Here is a 13,851-nt window from a genome sequence, read left to right as displayed (position 1 = left end):
CCTTCAGAAGTACTTGCTTTTATTTCCCAGTCCAAATGGGCTTTCTCCACAGGAGCTAAGTTTGGGTAAAGATAGATCTTTGTGGGTGGCAGCAGTAGGATTTGACGCAGCACACACGCTTTGGAAGTGGTCCAAACTGGGGTCAAAACTCAGCTCTAGATCTCTAGTTGTGTGTTCTTATGTCAACCATTTAGTTTCATTATCTGTAAAATAAAGACAATACGTATTTTTAGGTCAATGTAAAGATTAGAAATAACATTTATGTGTCAGACGTTTTTAATCTGACACTGGCATCATCAGGGTCAGCTATGTATTTCCTTTACAGTCATGCTTATTCTTTCTCATAAATCCCAGATTTATTGGACTCTGCTCACTAAACAACTGCAATAATATGACACTGATTACATACTCCTATATATGTGTGGTTTTAGTAAACTGTCCTGAGACAGCCTTTGAGCTAATACTTTGTTAGATATTTGGAGAAAACAAGTTAATTTAACAAGAGGTCCTCTCAGAGTATTTGCTTACAGACAGGTTGTGTGAGTGGATAACTTTCAAAGCTGCCTTTGAGACGCCAGTGCCTGGCATTTCCTGCACTCTGGCCTTGAGGCTGGACATGAATCTGACTTACTAGTAAAAATGACACAGCTTCCTTGACAAAGTCCAGCTGTTTATACCAGAGACTGGAACAATTTTTTCCATTTATATGCACGGGCCAATGCTGACGGGAAATTATTGCCCCCCAAAAAAGTTGGTGGGGGGTTGCTCTAGGAGTCAAACCCATAGTAGGCAACAAAAGGAGAAATTTAACTGGGAGAGATTTTCCAGGTTTTTCTGCTTGTTCTTTACTATTAAAAAGGCCTGCCACCCAATATTTAAGAAGGTAGCCCTTTTAAGTGGGTAGCTAGCTGGGTTTCTGCCTTAAAGTTAACATAACGGCTTGTTGGAGCCCTTCCTAAAAACATTCCCATAATTCCAAGCGGTACGGCCGCCTGTTGACGTCACGCCTGCGGATTGGCTGATATTGGAGCTGAGGGCACGGCTGTAGTTAAGCGAGGAGACGGAGTTGAAGGGCGCCATGACTGCAGTTGGGTCGCCAAATCCCCGAGGCTTCGGGCTGTTCCGCGTGACTCTACAGGGCCTCCTGTTTCTGCTTCTCTTTTTGCTTGGAACCCTGGCCAACAAACTTAATGTACCACAGGTGTTGCTACCCTTTGGCCGGGAGCCAGGCCGGGTTCCTTTCCTGCTGGAGGCTCAGCGGGGCTGCTACACTTGGTGAGGCGTGGCGGGATCACGGAGAGTATGCACCCCCACGCCACCCAGGAAGAATGGGAAGGGTTCATTGAACGGAAGACGCCACCGGAATACTGTGTGGTCACTAATCCTGAAGAGCCTTGCCTGTAGGGATCAGGGGTGGGAAGTCAGCAGGAATGGAGGGCCAGCCCTTCTAATACGGCCTGCCCTCGTGTGGGATGTTTTCAGCTTATGTGTGGGTCCTTTTATGAGCAGTTAACGTGTGAGATTGGCTTTCTCATGGTATGTGTTGGGAGGGGTAGTCACTATGTGAACAGCTGTCAGGGTATAAGGAAACCCTGTGTTGGTGGCCTCAGACAACCATGGCTACCCACCGCAAAGAACTTTCAGTGTTAAGAGCTAGGACGAGGAGTTCCCAAAGTCTGAGGAAATTTATTGAGGGGCTAGAGAGGCTTAGGATGTGCGAGTTCGCTGCAAACTAAAGTGAGGTTTTAAGTGTAAAAACACTTAACTATTATATACATAACTAAGCACTTTGCATGTGTTAACTCATTCCGTTTTTACAGTCTTATCAATTAAGCGCTATTTTTTCCATTTTACAGGTGAGTGAATTGAGGCATAGATAATATGAAGTATAAACTTGTGTGAGAAGGTGTATTTTAGGTGGAGATAAGATTTGCCTGTCACATATTAATATGTTTCCTCCCTCATATGAGAGTACTCTCTTGAAGTGTACACTCAAGTTTGGGGTAATCAACTCTGGTGGGAATGACTTTCTGACTGAGGATGAAAAGACATGATTCTCTGGCGTGAGAGAACCCAACCATAGGTTGTATGGTTTCCTAAGGGTAAGGGAACCTAGCTCAAGTGGGCTCCACGGTATCAGAGGGCTCATCCTAATTGGAGATTTCCCTTTACCATCACTGAAGAGAAGCACCAAGTTTTCTCCAGTGTAAGAAGTTCATCTCCCATTTTATGAGTCTGTATAAGGAAATCAGGCTTACACAGTGGTCCATTGTGACATATCTCCTGACTGAGGATGATGGAAGGCGTCAATCTAGGATTGAAGGAATCAATCAATTCCTTCCATCCATCCAAAAATATTAATGATTTTTTAAACTGTATTTTGAGTTGGACTCATGCCTCATAATTTTAGCAAGATTTCCACCTTAGATAGCAACAGTCCAATTTCTAGGATTGGAGGAAATTCATTCCTCAGAGTTTGAGAAGCCAGGTCTCTCATTGTTGGAAACACAGCATCAATCCTATTTTTACATACTGAGGGAAGATTGTGACACTTTAAATACTGAGGAAGGAATGTAACTTGGCACAAGGGATCGCTGGAAAATGTTCTCATCAGTCTCTTCCACTTAAATCTTACCTCTTTAAGCAATGTTTCTATTTTAAAGAAAAACCTATAAATACACCTGGTAGTATGTAACATGGAAAAACTATAGGAACCTATATTCCACCAAAAGTTAATTTTAACCCACATTCGTATTTCATACTCTTAAGTGTTTTATCCTGGCAGGCATTCCACCCATCATGATGCAGTAACTGTTGAACCTTTATATGAAAATGGCACCTTATGTTCTCAAAAAGCTGTGCTCATTGCTGAATCTACCCAACCAATACGCCTCAGCAGTGTTATTCTTGCTCGAGAGATAGGTATGTTGAGACAAAACACACTATGTAACTGTTCCCCTGGAGTAGAAAAATCTGATGTCTTTTGTAGATGGTTAACACAGACAGTGTTGGCTTCAAATGCCCCTTAAGGTAGAAAAAAGGATTCCTGCAATATAAACCTTAATTGTGGCATCCTAGCCTGTAACTTTTTAAATTTTTTTATTTTTGAACATCCAGCCCTTGGCAATGTGCCTGACACAGAGCAGAAACTCTGGTTGGTTGAATCAGTGGAGAAGGGAAGGACCTATTTATCAGAACTAGCTTGGTTGTTACGTTCTGAGGTTGGTCTTGAGTGAGGCAAAAGGCAGAATAAAGACTAGTACTTCTCAGGCTTCCCTGGTGGTCCAGTGGTTAAGAATCTGCCTGCCAGTGCAGGAGACACAGGTTCAATTCCTGGTCAGGGAAGATCCCATGTGCCGTAGGCAACTAAGCCCACATGACATAACTATTGAAGTCCGAACACTCTAGACCTCATGCTTTGCAACAAGAGAAGCCACCACAAGGAGAAGCCTGAGCACCACAACTCTAGAGTAGTCCCCGCTCACTGCAACTAGACAAACAAAGCCCGTGTGCAGTAACAGAGACCAAGTGAAGCCAATAAATAAATAAAATAAAAAACTAGTACTTCTCAAGTACTAGTGCCATCTATGAATCTGCATCTTCATCACCTGGGAGCTTGTTAGAAGTGTAAATTCTCAGGCCCCACCTGATCTGCTGTATCAGAATCTCTGGAATGAGTCAGGGGATCTGTGGTTTTAATTTATGGCTTCAGCGGGTCTTAGTTGCTATGCCAGGGCATTCTCTAGTTGGAGTGAGTGGTGGCTGCTATTTGTTGTGGTGCTTGGGTTTGCCATTGCAGTGGCTTCTCCTTGGGGAGCATGGGTACAAGGTGCGCTGCTGCTGCTGCTGCTGCTGCTAAGTCGATTCAGTCGTGTCCGACTCTGTTCCACCCCACAGACGGCAGCCCACCAGGCCCCACCGTCCCTGGGATTCTTCAGGCAGGAACACTGGAGTGGGTTGCCATTTCCTTCTCCAGTGCATGAAAGTGAAAAAGTGAAGTCGCTCAGTCGTATCCGACTCCTAGCGACCCCATGGACTGCAGCCTACCAGGCTCCTCCGTCCATGGGAGTTTCCAGGCAAGAGTACTGGAGTGGGGTGCCATCGCCTTCTCCATCTAAGGTGCGCAGGCTTCAGTTATTGCAGCACTCGATCTCAGTAGTAGTTGTGCACAGGCTTAGCTGCTCCATGGCATATGGGATCTTCCCAGACCAGGAATCAAACCTGTGTTCCCTGCTTTGGCAGGCAGATTGTTAACCACTGAGTCACCAAGGAAGTCCCAGGGATCTGTGTTTTTAACAAGCTCTCCAGATGATTCTCATACGTACCGAAATTTGGGAAGCACATGCTAGTCTATTTTAGACCAGAGCAGCTTAAGAATTGCTATTTGTGTCCCTGAGTTTCTGGCATTTGGTATTTTCATATTGATAGGTCAGAAATATCTGCGTGGCTCTTAAATATTTTGATAAATTATATATCTATACTGTATTATTAAAAATAAATTTAAGATGTTTGGTATACCATATTTCATATAATTGAAGATGCCGTCTATTATAACTATTTTTAATGTACTACTAAGAACAACGTTCAGAGAAGGCAGTGGCACCCCACTCCAGTACTCTTGCCTGGAAAATCCCATGGACGGAGGCACCTGGAAGGCTGAAGTCCATGGGGTCGCTGAGAGTCGGACACGACTGAAGAACTTCACTTTCACTTTTCACTTTCTTGCATTGGAGAAGGAAATGGCAACCCACTCCAGTGTTCTTGCCTGGAGAATCCCAGGGATGGGGGAGCCTGGTGGGCTGCCGTCTATGGGGTCGCACAGAGACGGACACAACTGAAGTGACTTAGCAGCAGCAGCAAGAACAACATTGCCAACTAAACTGCTTTTCTTCACTTAGAATTTTTGCTTTATACCTATTGAAGGGCTCTTTTTGACTTAGATGGTTATTTTTATTGTGTATCACTCTCAAGCCTAATAAAAAGGAAATAAAATTAACTGGTTAAAATATTCCTAAGAAAAATTTAACATTTTTGCTTCATCTGAATCACTTTTTGATTGGGAATCATCAATGTCTGTGTTTATCCCCACAACATCTTCCTTTGTACCATTGAGACTGTTAGTGATGTTGCATTTCTTAAAAGAATTAAACCAAAACCACCTACAAGGTATTAGTATTGGACTCATTAGTTGGCTTTACAATTTATAAAGCTGACCTGTTTTTAATCTCCAGCTTTGAGAAGGTTTCTAGCACATCTGAGTCGCCATCTTTCCCACTCTGTGTCCTTAACTGTTTGGTTCCAAGGGGAAAGAGTGCTCCACCACTGTTCACCATGTTTTATTCCAACTACTAATACCCATTCTGCAAGTTTGATGTTGGCCCTTTTAAAGTTCTCACAAGTGCAGTAAATGATAACTATGCTATGACTCCTGGTGGTTGACAGTTCTAAGATGTCATCAGTCATAAGATAAAACCCTAATTTCAGAGATGTTGAAATGTCAGAAAAATGAGTGTCTTGGAGTTGATGAAATACGAGATTTCAAAGACGAGAATCTTTGAGGACTGTGTCATGCAGGGCAGCTACAGTGTATAGAGAAGGATACAAAGATGAGAAAAGTGTTGCTTTGGTCACATATGCTCTTTTTAATGTAATTACTGTTTTCAAATTTTATTTATTTTTGGTTGCACTGGGTCTTTGTTGCTGTGAGTGGGCTTTCTCCAGTTGTGGCGAGAGGCACCACTCTTCATTGTGGTGCACAGGCTTCTCATTGCTATAGCTTCTCTTGTTGCAGACCACAGGCTCTAGGTGCATGGGCTCAGCAGTTGGGGCTCACAAGCTCTAGAGCATGGGCTCAGTAGTTGTGGCTCACGGAATATTCTTGAACCAGATATCGAACCCCTGCCCCCTGCAGCAGGCAGATTCTTATCTGTACCATCAGGGAAGTCATGCAATTACTCTTAACTACATGAATTCATTCTGATGTTGAAAGAGCACACAGTTGCTTGGAGAAATGTCAAATCTGGCTCTCAGCTTGGTTTCATCTGACTTGTGAATATTCCAAAATTATCTTTCAAATCAGCTTTCACAATTTTGCTATTAAAACAATTGTGTACATAGATGATGGAGATTCCCAGTAATGAATGGCAGTCTTAGTGTTCTACAAGATGCATTCTTATCTTAATGGAAACTGGCACTCTGAAATGGGAAGGGACATTTTGAAAGGGAAGAGCATGCCTTAAGAGAAACTCTTCATTTGTTTGACAGATATTGAATTACCTACTAACCATAAGGTATCTGTAAAGGTTAAAAGATTTAAGCACTCCATTGGTGTTTAGGTGCTTGGGATTTTGTTTATGATGTTTTTGGTGATAGTCTAATAGAGAAAATGAGTGGCTATGACAGAGATTAGCCACTAGCTACTAGGGAATTCCCTAGTAGCTCAAACAGGAAAGAATCTGCCTGCAGTGTGGGAGACCTGGATTCAATCCCTGGATTGGGAAGATCCCTAAAGAAGGGCATGGCAACCCACTCCAGTATTCTTGCTTGGAGAATTCCATAGACAGAGGAGCCTGGTGGGCTACATGGGGTCGAAAAGAGTTGGACATGACCGAGTGACTTTCACTACTACTCAACTGTGACAGAGATGGATAATGGTGAGAGACGAGGTGGGCATATTCTATTTGGTAAGAGTGTTAGATTTATTTTGATTTTTTGTTTTGTTTTGTTCTGACTAGATGTTACCTCTCTTTGATAAAATATTTAAAGAATATGAAAGGTTATATGTGAAAGTAGTGAAAGTGTTAGTCATTCAATCATGTCCTATACTTTGTGACCCCATTGTAGCCCATCAGGCTCTTCTGTCCATAGAATTCTCCAGGCAAGAATACTGGAGTGGGCAGCCATTCCCTTCCAGGGGATCTTTCCGACCCTGGGATCAAACCAGGGGTAATCTCCTGCATTACTGGCAGATTCTTTATTGTCTGAGCCACCAGGGAAACCCGAAAAGGTTATATAATGAAAAGTAAATCTCTAATCTCATTTCTCCAAGAGACAACCACTTTTCTATATCATTCCAGATGTAGTCTATGAATATATGAAAATGCCTTTTTGTAGTGGGATATCTAGATTTTCAACCTTAGGTACAGGACAGGTAGAGGAGTTTGGAGATGAAGGCATAAATTTTAGGTATAAAAGTTCACGTGAAGGGTGAAGAAAGGGTTTAGACAGCTGAGTGATTTCGGTGGAGAGAATAGAATGGAATGATCAGTACATTTTGCACTGTGCTCAGCATGTGGTTATTGTTCAGCAAATACTTAAAAATTTTTTTTAATTTATTTATATTTCAGCTGCACTGAATCATTGTTTCTGTGCACAGATTTTCTCTAGTTGTGGCAAGCAGGGGCTACTCTTTGTTGTAGTGAAAGAGTTTCTCACTGTGGTGGCTTCTCTTGTTGCAGAGCAGAGACTTTAGGCACATGGACTTCAGTAGTTGTAGTCTGTGGTCTTGGTTGCTTCTCGGCATGTGGAATCTTCCTGGACTAGGGATCGAACCTCTGTTCCCTGCATTGGCCAGCAGATTCTTACCTACTGTACCACCAGGGAAGTCCCAAAATATTTTTTAATAATTTTTAAAAATTTAATTTATTTTTTGGTTGCATTGGGTCTTCACTGCTGCTCACAGGCTTTCTCTATTGTAGTGAGCTGGGGCTGCTCTTTGTTGTGGTGCATGGGCTTCTCATTGTAGTGGCTTCTCTTGTCGTGGAGCACAGGCTCTAGGTGAGTGGGTTTTAGTAGTTGTGGCACGCAGAGTTAGTTTCTCCGAGGCATGTGGAATTTTCCTGGATCGGGGATTGAAACCGTGTCCCCTGGGTTGGCAGGCAGATTCCTATTCACTGTGCCACCAGGGAAGTCCCCAAAATAATTTTTATTTCACCCTTATTTCATCTTTATGGAAATAAGTCTACTTTCTGTACTGTTTCAATTTGTGTTTCTGAAGTTAATCATGACTATATTGGGCTTCTCTGGTGGCTCAGATGGTACAGAATCTGCCTGCAATGCAGAAGAACTGGGTTTGATTCCTGGGTCAGGAAGACCCCCCCGGAGAAGGGAATGGCAACCCACTCCAGTATTCTTGCCTGGAGAATTCAATGGACAGAGGATCCTGGCAGGCTGCAGTCTACAGTGTTGCAAAGAGTTGAGCACAACTGAGCAACGAACATATTGAGTGGAACCCTAGTTGGGTCTAATATGTGATTCTCAGGCTAAAAATCTCATGGTCCAGGAAAAAAAATTGGAAGAAATGAAGTGAGAAATTTATTGGCAGACAGGAATGGCATATGGTTGCCACCCTCTTACTTTCCTAAATAAACACATTTAAAAAAATATACTCTTAAAATTTCATAAAAGGAAAAGCATTCTAACACTTCAAAAGTAATATTGAATATATATTCCTTTAAAGTGAAAGTGAAGTCTCTCAGTCGTGTCTTTGCGACCCCATGGACTGTAGCCTACCAGGCTCCTCTGTCCATGGGATTTTCCAGGCAATAGTACTGGAGTGGATTGCCATTTCCTTCTCCAGGGGATCTTCCTGACCCAGGGATCGAACCCGGGACTCCCACATTGTAGACAGACACTTTACCGTCTGAGCCACCAGGGAAGTCCCAGGGAATATATAAAGTGAATATATTTAATTTTATTATGTTTTAAAATTCTCATTTTTTGATGGGTGAATAAAAACATTATTATAGATCAGTGTCTGGGAATCACTGCTCTAGTGTCTATTCTTGTAAACAGATGCTCTTATATATTTTGTTGCTATGCTGTTTTCTTCCACAGGTTGAAAGGAACTATTATGCCTTTCTTTTTCTTAATATTTAGAATAAGCTCCTCAGTATATGAAACATTTAATAGATTCATGACCTGTTGAATTAAATTCTCAGTTTTTGGGTTCGTTTTAGTGACTGACCATGAACTGCGGTGTGATGTTAAGGTTGATGTGATAAACAGCATTGAAATTATATCTCGAACTCGGGAACTCTATGTAGATGATTCACCACTGGAACTGATGGTGAGGGCATTGGATGCTGAAGGTAACGAATGCCAGAGGATTCAACAAAATTACCTAAAATGAACACTTTTGTGTTTAGTTTTTGGAAACAGAAATTTGAGAGAGAAAAGTAGGTTGGAAATAATGTTTATTTTCTCATATGAAGTTCATGTGCAAGAAGAATTAACAATTCTGAGTGTGGTTTGATGTATTAACTACAGACTTTCATTAAAATTTCCTAGTTCAGAATCCAAATTCTGCTACTGGGCTTCTGCTAATGGTCCCAACAATTAAGAACATTTTTGGAGGGGAAAAAAAAAAGTACATTTTGGAATTTATTATTATCTCTGTTTTGATCAGTCTACTTTCTGTAGGCCAAGAGAATTAAATGTAAACCTGTGAAAATTTTATAATTTTATCTTTCCTAAGACTGATTTTACATTGTTTTTCACATACTACACTTGTGTAATATGTAAAAAAAACCATTTTAATGCATTGCTTCTTTCTTTGTAAACTAGTGAAGAGCAATTTTTAAAATGTGAGAAATGAACATATTAGTAATATTCAAATCTAGTTTTTATAAAAATTTTTATTAGAGGGACCAGGATTTAGGGATGACTGTCAACCCTGAGATAGATTATAAGGTGGCCTTTTTATGTTGAAAGGAACAGAAATAGTGCCATAATTTTGTCAACCAGCAGTTAACCAGCTTGAGTCATTTTCACTTTCAGAAAGCTTATACAGCAACCGTACTTACTCTGTGTAGGGGTCTTCCTGGTAGATGTGTTTTAATTCATTAATGATAGTGCATCTATTTGTTAATGAAAGAGGCTTAAAAATAATTTTCTAGTTAAATTTCCCTTATTAAAGATACCTGAATATTTTTGAACATGTGATTTTGTCTTATCTGCTTTTGCCTTGCTTTACAGGAAATACTTTTAGTAGTTTGGCAGGGATGGTGTTTGAGTGGAGCATTGCCCGGGATAATGAATCAGCAATAGAAGAACTGTCTAGCAAAATTAGGTAACCTTGAAACCAAACCTAACTATGTGACTTTGAAGGAGACATCTGCCTTTGGGTAGCACACTGAACAGCAGTCATTTGTGTGGGTTTTGATCATTTTTCTATCTGGAACTATTTGGAACAAATAAATTTACCACGGGAAAATATGGCATGGCTGTAGGTACCTTGATGATGGCTTAATTTGAGTCACTGCAGAGGAGTTCATGAAATCAGAACTGTACAATTATTTGTCATATCTTCTGACACTTTTGTTTTTCAAGCTATCAACACTCACTGAAATACAGTGAGTGGATATTAGTATGAAATTTTCTCTTCAATGCCCAGCAATAGCTCTCAGACAATCTGGGTTTTAGTCCTACAACAGTTTTAGCCAGAAGCATATTAAGTACTTCTCTTTTATCTGGTCATTGTGGAAATTTTAAACTTTTGACACTATACAGACATTGAAGAGACTATGTTTAAAGTCTCTCAGAGCCTTATGGAAGAAGAATAATTTACTAGAAACAAAGTTTATCTCTTTAGGATTTTGAGATACTCTGAAGCAGAATATTCTCCCCCTGCATATATAGCTGAGATGGAAAAAGAAGAGAAACAGGGAGATATGATTTTGGTGTCTGGCATTAAAACTGGTGCTGCTATCGTAAAAGTTCGAATTTCTGAACCATTCTATAAGGTAAAAATTTAGTGCTATAGACATTAAGTCTTGCCTATGGAATAGTTTCTTATGTTTGTCTATAATAGAAACCCTCTAACCTGATTGATTTAGGCCAATTGAAAAAGTTATTTGAAACGGATAAACATTTTTTGAAAACCTGTCTTCTTTAAACATGTTATTACCCAAGTACAATTACAAATGTTACTGGCATTTTCTCTTAAAACATAACTGCATTTTATTCACTAATCCTTTGATGTAGGTCCAAGACTTTTCTTTGTCTACGAATTCACTGGTCAAAAATATACATACTTATTCTTGCATAAATTAGTTTCTAGTTTCTTTTTCATTTTATTTTATGGTTGAGTGAAAAATTACACATGTGTGAAGCAATTTGAGTGCAGAATTCTAATATATTTTTCAAGGATTTTCCCCTAGTCTTTTATATTTCTCACCTACACCTAATTTGATAGCAGTACGTCTTAGCTATCCTTTAATTTCTTTTTTTTATTTAATTTTTTTCTTAATTAAAAAGTTTTTTAAAATTTATCCTTAGCTTGCCTTTAACTATTTTTTTTAAAATTAATTTAAAAAATTAATTAATTTATTTATTTGTGCAGTAGTTTGTACATTCTTTGGCATTGTCTCTCTTTGGGATTGGAAGGAAAGCTGACCTTTTCCTGTCCTGTGGCCACTGCTGACTTTTCCAAATTTGCTAGCATATTGAGTGCAGTACTTTCATAGCATCATCTTTTAGGATTTAAAATAGCTCAGCTGGAATTCCATCACCTCCACTAGCTTTGTTTGTAGTGATGCTTCCTAAGTTCCACTTGACTTTGCATTCCAGAATTCTGGCTCTAGGTGAGTGATCACACCATCGTGGTTATCTGGGACATGAAGATCTGTTTTGTATAGTTCTGTGTATTCTTGCCACCTCTTCTTAATATCTTCTGCTTCTGTTAAGTCCATACCATTTCTGTCCTTTATTGTGCCCATCTTTGCATGAAATGTTCCCATGGTATCTCTCATTTTCTTGAAGCGATCTCTAGTCTTTCTATTGTTTTCCTCTATTTCTTTGCCTTGTTCACTTAGGAAGGCTTTCTTATCTCTCCTTGCTGTTCTTTGGAACTCTGCATCAGATAGGTATATCTTTTCTCTTCTCCTTTGCCTTTTGCTTCTCTTCTTTTCTCAGCTATTTGTAAGGTTGTCTCCTCAGACAACCATTTTGCCTTTTTGAATTTCTTTTCCTTGGGGATGGTTCTGATCACCACCTCCAGTACAATGTCACGAACCTCCGTCCATAGTTCCTCAGGCACTCTGTCTATCAGATCTAATCCTTTGAATCTATTTGTCACTTCCACTGTATACTTGTAAGGGATTTGATTTAGGTCATATCTGAATGGCCTAGTGGTTTTCCCTACTTTCTTCAATTTAAGTCTGAGTTTGGCAGTAAGGAGTTCATGATCTGAGCCACAGTCAGATCATTGTGTTTTGGCTGTGCTGGGGCTTTCTCTAGTTGCGGCGAGTGGGAGCTACTCTATAGTTGAGGTGCGCAGGCTTCTCATTGTGGTGGCTTCTTTTGTTGCAGAGCACAAGCTCTAGGGCATGGGTTCAGTAGTTGTGATGCACAGGCTTAGTCGCTCCGCAGCATGTGGGATCTTCCTCGACCACAGATTGAACCTGTGTCCACTGCATTGGCAGGCAGACTCTTAACCACTGGATCACCAGGGAAGTCCTGACTATAACTTTTCAAAACATTTAAATTTTTTATAGAAAACAACTCTTTTCATATAATGCTTTTTTTAAATTAATTATTATTAAAGTTGAGAAAAACAAATGTCTTTTGGCAAGCATTTAATTCAAGTGGCAGGAACATATATGTGGACATTCTAGAGAGCAGCCTGTTAACCTTGTACTGGGTAAGCCTTCACAAGAAATGATATGTTCAACAAGGGATACAGACTAACTTAATCTGGAAAGTCAGTTCACTGGAGGTTGGTTAAAAGAATTTCAGTGCAATACAGTTAGGTCTTACTTTTTCCCATTTTATCACTCTTGCCTTTTTATTTACCTACCCTTCTCGTTTAGAAAGCTTGTTGTTTTCTATTTTTTGTTTGAGTGACTTAATAAGTGACTTAGAAAGCTGACACTGCATTAATATTCATGATCACTTTTTAAGGCTAACTGAAATTATGATCTGTGCTTAGGAAAGCATTTTTTTAATCTTGGCAAAATATTTTAGAAGAAATTTATAAACGTGAACTTTAATAAGGAGGACAGCCTTGAGGATTTTGCCTGTGGAAACTTTCTGTTTTTTTTTTTTTCCTTCTTTTAGAAAGTGGCAGCAGCATTGATACGTCTGCTTGTTTTGGAGAATATATTTCTTATACCATCCCAAGATATTTATCTCTTAGTAGGTGCATATATTAAATACCGAGTTGCAAAAATGGTTCAGGGAAGAATGACAGGTAAGTTGATTTAGCTTTTCCTAAGACTAACATTTCCCAAATCTTTTCTGCTAACAAGAGAAGCAGCTTCACATTATATGTGCAAAATACTTCTGTCTTAGATTTTTGTGATAAAAGTACAGTTGACCCTCAAACAACACGGGTCTGAACTGTGCAGGTCCATTTATATGCAGATTTTTAAAAAATAAACACTACAGTACTACCTGATGTTTGGTTGGCTAAAAGCGTGCATGCACAACTGGGGTTATAGAGGGTTGACTAATACGTGGATTTTCAACTGCGTGGGGAGGTCGATGCGTGGGGGTTGTGTCAGTGCCTCTAATCCCTGTACTGTTCAAAGATCAACTGTATTCTTTAATTGCTGTACTTGAGCTAATACTGGACTGAGGTAGCCCACATATCTTAAACAGACTAATGCTATAGTTCAACTACTACTTAGCTTCAGTGCCCATAAGCATCTGAATTGTCTATTAAAACAACCAAAAGTTTACTAACTTAGGACAAGGGAAGAAGCTTTACCTAATAGTTAATAGAAGGGGTTAATAGAAGGGGTTTGAATAATCTTTGTAAAAAAGCTGTTTATTGAGAAACTCTGTTATCTGAAAAATTTAATACCCTGCTGATCCCAAAAGTCCCGCTCAGTTTATAAAGTGTACATTTGC

The 13,851-nt window shown here is 39.8% G+C and overlaps 1 protein-coding gene across 1 annotated transcript in view; it reads left to right on the top strand.

Annotated features, from left to right (window-relative positions):
- Window positions 1-137: 137 nt before the first annotated feature.
- The window catches only part of NUP210L (nucleoporin 210 like), a 100,271-nt gene continuing 86,557 nt past the window's right edge, over window positions 138-13,851 (top strand). Inside the window, exons 1-6 of the mRNA XM_005910030.2 lie at window positions 138-1,275; window positions 2,786-2,922; window positions 8,958-9,089; window positions 9,976-10,069; window positions 10,592-10,742; window positions 13,057-13,189. Coding sequence (XP_005910092.2) covers window positions 1,079-1,275; window positions 2,786-2,922; window positions 8,958-9,089; window positions 9,976-10,069; window positions 10,592-10,742; window positions 13,057-13,189 — 844 coding nt within the window. The 5' untranslated portion in view covers window positions 138-1,078. The remainder of the gene's footprint in view (window positions 1,276-2,785; window positions 2,923-8,957; window positions 9,090-9,975; window positions 10,070-10,591; window positions 10,743-13,056; window positions 13,190-13,851) is intronic.

This window comes from Bos mutus, chromosome 3 (genome assembly GCF_027580195.1).
Source record: "Bos mutus isolate GX-2022 chromosome 3, NWIPB_WYAK_1.1, whole genome shotgun sequence".
NCBI lineage: Eukaryota > Metazoa > Chordata > Mammalia > Artiodactyla > Bovidae > Bos > Bos mutus.
This window is presented reverse-complemented; position numbering and strand designations above follow the sequence as displayed.